Source organism: Mus pahari, chromosome 6, assembly GCF_900095145.1.
Source record: "Mus pahari chromosome 6, PAHARI_EIJ_v1.1, whole genome shotgun sequence".
Classification (NCBI taxonomy): Eukaryota; Metazoa; Chordata; class Mammalia; order Rodentia; family Muridae; genus Mus; species Mus pahari.
The window spans coordinates 106520909-106528255 of NC_034595.1; the positions used below are offsets into that span (position 1 = coordinate 106520909).

The 7347-nt window shown below is 42.6% G+C and overlaps 1 protein-coding gene across 4 annotated transcripts in view; it reads left to right on the plus strand.

The window, feature by feature from the left end:
• LOC110323492 (solute carrier family 35 member E2A) overlaps positions 1-4815 on the plus strand; it is a 25302-nt gene extending 20487 nt beyond the window's left edge. For all 4 annotated transcript variants that reach the window (XM_029540150.1, XM_029540147.1, XM_029540149.1 and 1 more), the window contains one exon: positions 2348-4815. In XM_029540150.1, coding sequence (XP_029396010.1) covers positions 2348-2585 — 238 coding nt within the window. In that variant the 3' untranslated portion in view covers positions 2586-4815. The remainder of the gene's footprint in view (positions 1-2347) is intronic.
• Positions 4816-7347: the final 2532 nt, after the last annotated feature.

A 7347-nucleotide genomic window follows, 5' to 3' on the forward strand; every position in this document is an offset into this window, starting at 1 on the left:
GGGTGCTCTTACCTACTGAGCCATCTCACCAGCCCCCTTCATGTATTTCTTATTAATTGTTACTACTTGGTAACAGTTGTCCCAATGTGTGCGTGGGACAAGTTTAACTTAACAAATTACAGCCTCTTAAGGTTGCTTTTCCTCCTCAGGGCTGTGAGGATCTTGACAGTATACATGGAGTTTGTCTTATTCTGTTATAGAAAGTAAACTTACGTATTTAGGGGCAAAGGATCACAATGTTGCTGGGGGTATTGCCATAGTCTTCAGGAGTTTGAAGCAGGAGAATAGTTAGAGGCAAGACTAGGATCCAGGATGAAAATTCTTTCTCTCCACACAGTAAAACACACACACACACACACACATATACACACACACACACACACACACACACACATGCACGCACACACGCACGTACACACACACACACACTCCGCAAATATCTTCACTTTAAAATATTTCAGTCCAGGTGCTGGAAGATGGCTCAGGGTTAAGATTGCTCACTGCTCTTGCAGAGGACCAGGACTCAGTCGCAAGCACATATACTGCAGTTTACAGCCATGTCTTACTCCAGTCCCAGGCATCTAACACCTCTTCTGACCTATGTGGTCTCATGGCGCACATACATCCAGTCAGGTACATGCACATACACACAGAATAAAATAAACATTTTAGTTCAAATAAATGAGGCAGCATGCTTGCACACTTTTATGTAATTCCAGCATTCAGGACACTAATGCAGAAGGACTCTTGCAAGTTCAAGGCCAGTGCTCTTGAAGAAGACCTGGAATTGATTCCCAGTACCCACATGATGACTTACAACCATCCAAAGGCTCCATTTTCAGGGGATCTCATCCCCTTCCCCTATTTCTGTGAGCACCAATCAGGAGTGTGTGCACATAGAAACATACAGGAAAACTCACACATGTAAAAGCTAATTTTTCTTTCTGAACACTTAATTCCTAGAAATAATGGCTCTGAGACTATTTATTAATAAATGCCTAGGCAATAAGCTTTGTCTTGTTCTCAACTATCTCTTAACTTTTTATCCCTTTTATTCTAACTTGAGTTCTGCTACGTAGCTGGTTTACTTCTGTCTTCTCAGCATTATGGGGTGAATCTTTCCTTATTCTAACCTGAGTTTAGCTACCTGCCAGTCTCAGCATTCTGGGACAAATATCTCTCACCTCTGACTATTTTCCAGATTCTTTCTCTCTCTGCCAGATGTCCCACCTCCTATTTTCTGCCTGAGCTCATTGGCCATAAGTTTTGTTTTTTTGTTTTGTTTTGTTTTGTTTTGTTTTGTTTTGTTTTTTGGTGTTTTCAGACAGGGTTTCTCTGTGTAGCCCTAGCTGTCCTGGAACTCAGGCTGGCCTCAAACTCAGAAATCTGCCTGCCTCTGCCTCCCAAGTGCTGGGACTAAAGGCATGTGCCACCACTGGTGGGTGGCCATAAGCTTTTTTATTGGCAGGTGGTACTTATAAGAGATTCTTTGTATGTATATACAAAAAGTGAAATAGTAAATGTGTTTTAAAAAGACAAAAAACTAAGACCAAACTGGGTGTGATAATGCACTCTTTTTTTTTTTTTTTTCTTAAAGATTTATTTATTTATTATATGTAAGTACACTGTAGCTGACTTCAGACACACCAGAAGAGGGCATCAGATCTCATTACGGATGGTTGTGAGCCACCATGTGGTTGCTGGGATTTGAACTCAGGACTTTCAGAAGAACAGTCAGTACTCTTACCCGCTGAGTCATCTCACCAGCCCTGATAATGCACTCTTATAATCACAGTTCTTAGGCAGCATTCTAAGCAGCCTCATCTATTTAGAGAGATAGATGTTGGGCTGGCTATAACTGAAGGGAGGATAGAAAGCTGAAGCAGATGTGACAAGGCTCCTTCATCAATCCCAGGTAGTGGGGTGTGTATATGCATGTACATCATGTGAATGCTTTGTGCCCATGGATGTCAGAAGTGGGCATTGGATTCCCTGGGACTGGAGTTACAGTTTTGAGCCACCATCTCGGTGCTGGAAACCAAACCCAGGTCCTCTGAAAGAGCCATTGCTCTTACCTACTGAGACATTTCTTCAGCCCTTATTTTGAAATTTTTCATTAAAAAAAAGAATAAACCTGAGAAATAAAAGAACGAAGATGCAGGTGAATCCCCCAATGCTCCTAACCCCTATGTGTTGGGCGCCTTATCCATGTCCTTCTTGGGGCTGAGACCCTGGATGGACAACACAGCACTGTTGCATTGTGTGACATTCGTAGTTACTGCCAGCAGCAGGCTATACCCTGTGTGGGTGTGAACCCAGAGTCTGACTGTTCTCTCTATTGCTGTAGTGTCGCCAGTACTGTGAAGCACGCCTTGTCTATCTGGCTCAGCATCATTGTTTTTGGAAACAAAATCACTAGCCTGTCTGCCATTGGCACCATCCTTGTCACAGTGGGTGTCTTACTCTACAACAAAGCCAGGCAGTATCAGCAGGAGACCATGCAGAGTCTAGTCACAGCCACCAGCCGAAACCCAGAAGATGACACAGAGCCATTGGTTCCCCAGGACTCTAGACAGCACCACTGATTACCTGATGCTGTGTAGATCCAGGCCTAGATGTTCCTTCTGTACTCTGTGCTGGAAGAAAGAGGGAAATGATGCAGGGCAGGTCTCTCACTCCTTCCTGGAAATCAGATGGGGAATTTGGGAATCGGCTTCTGCCTGGCAGAGCACCACAGGAGGATCAAATGATCTACAGCTCCCCTGGCTGCAAGTGAACCAGTGTCTCAGTGCCCAGCCTACACTGTGGAATAAGTACAGGCGCCTGAGTTGCTGTCTGCTTGATGCCATCCAGGAGACACCACCACCACCACCACCACCGGCACAGAAGCCTCTTGGTTCTTGACAGTCTATGAAACAGACATTCCAGATGCCAATGACTCTAGCATGGAGCCATGAAACCCTGAGAAACCAGAGTAGCAGACAGAAAAGACAGGTTTCTCCTGCCACGGAGAGGCAGTGCTATGTGAAAGAAAAGTGTCTCCTTCTTGGCCTGTGCTATACTGAACTACCCTACTCCAGGGTTGTTGTCCCATGTTTCTGCTACCCATTTTGTGACTGCCCATTCTGGGAACTTGGCGGCAAATCTCTAATTCAAACAGATGGTCTGGAAGCAGACTATTCTGAATGGCACAGTTGGCTACCCTATGCAGATTCCCCTTCAGGATGGATGATAGGGAAGTTTTGAAGAGCATTTGAGTGTTTACAGGCTATGCTGTAATTAAAGGGACACTGCTTTTTGACATAGCACATGCCTGTAGAGGTATCTCCATGTAAGTTACATCGAAGTGTACATGCACAGCTAACTCTTCACCAGGGATCATATGATGACTGCCTGAGCCACCAGGTATCCAGAGCTTAAGGTGGAGTGGAGGACAACAGTGGGCCTTGGGGGTAAGACGCTGATGTTCTACATTATTCGGCATTTTGTGAGTTGTGTGTGGGGTGCAGTCTGTTGCTAGCCAGTCTTTAAGACTCTCTCCATTAACTCACAACTGCAGCCACTGGCACTTCTTGTCCAAGTCTCGCTGGTCCTCCCTGCTCTAAGTCTTACGTGCACATGGTGGTTCACTGGTTTGAAAGTTGGCTTCTTACCTGGAAAGTATGAAAATAGCCCCTCAAAGAGATATTGGGGTAAAAAAGAGCAATAATTATGTCTACGTTTTATTTACTTGAAAAAGTCATCTGCCATGAGGCCTTTTAATCTGTAAGCCAACTTTTAAAAGAAGCTGATGTGTGCTGAACATCAGCTAGGTGTGTCTTTACTATGCTATGTAAGGTCACCCACCTCCATTGTGAAGATGTTCTCTCATTTGACTTTGCCCAGGTTTCTTTGCTCTTCTCAAAATAAAGATCCAGTGGAGGATAGATGGCAGATGTTGGATTAATCTGTGTAGTAGACCTGTTTGCTCAAGAGCTGGCTGTGGAGCTGCTGACACAGAAGAGCACATGCTTGTGGGTATTGGTTGGAAGAGCTCTTATGGCCTTTCCGCAGACCTTGTCTAAGTATGCTCTGCCTTCTATTATTTGGAATTTCTGCCTGTGTCCTGTGTTTAATTAGGAAATGGCCTTTTGTGACTTGCTCTAGCCATCCATCCCCCACATCACCAGACTAAGCTTGTTTTGATTTTTTAAGTTTTGGACTAGAAACAAAGACAGATTTTTCTTAAAGCAATTTTCTGTAAAGCTGCTTTGAGACTTGTCCTCATAGGTGGAAAGATCATGGAATCAGCTGCCTCCTTCAGGTCTTCTGGGACAGGGCTGGGTTGAGAGTCCTGGAATGGCCCTGTTTGACCATTTGTTATGACTATACCATAACAATACATTTTTAATTAACTTTGTTAGTACTTTCATAGAATACTATGTTCTTCATGAATTGTTACTGATGTAAATGTACAAATATTGACACCACGTGTCATTCCTTGTCCTGGATAATTCCTCCTGAGTTTATGTCATTGTCTGGTCTGTTGTAAACAGAACACTGGATTGACCTTCTGAGCCAGCTATCTGCTTACTCACTGCACGGATGGTTAAAAGATATACACATTTCTAATTTCAAAAATACTTCTAGGGGCTATAGAGATGGCCTAGTAGTTATGTTTCTTGCTGAGGACCCAAGTTCAGTTCCCAGAACTCATGTAGAGTGTTTCACCAACTTCATATGTATAATTTCAGCTTTAGGGATTCTAATGCCTCTGGCTTCTCTGGGCATCTGCACACGGGCTTGTGTATGAACACACACACATATACACATACACACACAACTTAAAAATAAATACATTTGCTAGGGGAGGTGGTACACGCCTTTAATCCCAGCACTTGGAAATCAGAGGCAGGCGGATCTCTGAGTTCGAGGCCAGTCTGGACTGCAGACCAAGTTCCAGGACAGCCAGGGCTATACAGAGAAAACCTGTCTTGAAAAACCAGATAAATAAATAAATTTTAAGAACGTCCATGATTTGGGTATACCTTAATGGCACATCACTGGCATGTATTGTGTGAAGTTTTGGGGTTGATCCCCAGCAGCAGATGTGGGACAGAAGGATGAAGGGAGACCACAAAAAGCCCCAAAAGTTCCAATACTAAAAGACAAGGAAAGTTTTTTTTTTTTTTTTTTTTTTTGTGGTTTTTCGAGACAGGGTTTCTCTGTATAGCCCTGGCTGTCCTGGTACTCACTTGGTAGACCAGGCTGGCCTCGAACTCAGAAATCCGCCTGCCTCTGTCTCCCGAGTGCTGGGATTAAAGGCGTGCGCCACCACGCCCGGCCCGGAAAGTATTTTTTAATTCATTGTTTTATATGCATTAGTATTTTGCCTGTATGTGAGTCTGTATGAGGGTGTTGGATCCCCTGGGACTGGAGTTACAGATAATTATGAGCTACCATGTGGCTCCTGGGAATGGAAGTCAGGTCTCTTGAAGATTAGCCATCTTACCAGCTCCTGTTTTGTTTGTTTTTAAACTGGATCATGATGGCACATACATATAAACTTAGTACTTTGGAAGCATAAGAGTACATAGTGATTCAAGGCCAGCTTTGGCTACATATTGAGACCAAGTTTCAAAAAAAAAATTTATGATCACAATTTCTCAAATATTGGGATTATAATCTGTCTTCAGATGGTGTTGGTTTACACTTTTAATCCCAGCACTCAGGAGGTAGAGGCAGGTGATTCTCTCTGAGTTTGAGGCTAGCCTGGTCTACAAAGCCAAATCCAGGACCCCCAGGGCTCTGTTACACAGAAAAAACCCTGTCTCAAGAAAAGTAAAAATGATGAATCAGAGGCGATTAAAGAGAATTAAAGCTGCTCAAGGGATTTGGCCAAGTAAACTTTACTTTGTGCCTTAAAAATAGCACAAAACGGGCTGGTGAGATGGCTCAGTGGGTAAGAGCACCTGACTGCTCTTCCAAATGTCCAGAGTTCGAATCCCAGCAACCGCATGGTGGCTCACAACCATCCCTAACAAGATCTGATGCCCTCTTCTGGAGTGTCTGAAGACAGCTACAGTGTACTTACATATAATAAATAAATAAATCTTAAAAAAAAAAAATAGCACAAAACAAGTGGCTTTGTGATCCTGCTCTCAGATGGTCACTTTGCTCAGTGATAATAAATGCTCAGCACAACTTGCCACATCTGTCCAAGTGCTGTCTTCTTAACATTGGAAAGGGGTAAACAAAGATGTTACTACAGGTGGGAAACAATGCCGGCTCCTTCTGAGATTGCATTTACCTATGTAACCCATACTGTCCTTGAACTCTAGATCCTTCTAAGTCAACGACCTTTCTCAGTACTGAGATTACAAGTATGTGTCACCACTTCTGACTCTCCTGCCTTTCAACAATCTTTTGTTTTTTTCTTAACACATAAATATTGATCTCCCTGTGGGGGGCCTCTTCATCTCCTCATTCTCCCACCCTTTGGCTGTTGTGCTAAGCATAGAACTCAGGGCTCCAGGAATGCTAGGCTGCTATTCTTTCTCTGAGATATGGTCTCCAGCCTGTTTTTCTTAGTTTATAAATGCCTTTGCTCTCCCCATGAATTAGAACAGGACATGCTGATTGTGGACAAATAGTACCCACCACAATTCAGAGTGCAGTAGGTTTTAACTTCAGTGTCTCTGAAGTATGTTTCCCTGGGTACTCTGATCCTGACTTTGCCAGTTGCTGACCCTTCCTAATATGTCTAAGTTTAGTTTGAATTAAATCAAGTTGGCTAGTTGTGTGTTTGTGGGGTTTTTGTTTGTTTTTACTTTTCATTTCTGGGACTCAAACTGCATACTAAATTCATTTGTAATGTCTGGACTTGGAGATAATTGTGAGTCTGTTCTTTCAGTGTTGGAACTTTGGAAAAGGCCACGGTTTAGGGTGGACAATTGTCTGCATCAAAGCCAAGTCATATTTGCTTTATACCAAACAATACTAGAGAACTAAAACACATCATAAAATATACACTGTTTTGTATTTCACCTCTTTCAGTATTTAAATAATTATATTAATGCCTCCTAGAAAAGAATTCTGTTAGATATCAGTGATTCCTGAAATAAACTGGTATTGTGTAATTAACCCTGCAGTAGCCTCCTCATTCTTTTTATCCAAGCTGCCAATGGTTCTTGTATGAATATGAAAACATGTAACTGCTTTCTTTTGTTTGTTTCATTTCCTTTTTTTTTTTTTTTTTTTTTTTTTTATATTTTTTTTTTTTTTTTTTTTTTTTTTCGATACAAGGTTTTTCTGTGTAACCCTGTGGACCAGGCCAGCTTTGAACTTAGAGATCCACCTACCTCTGCC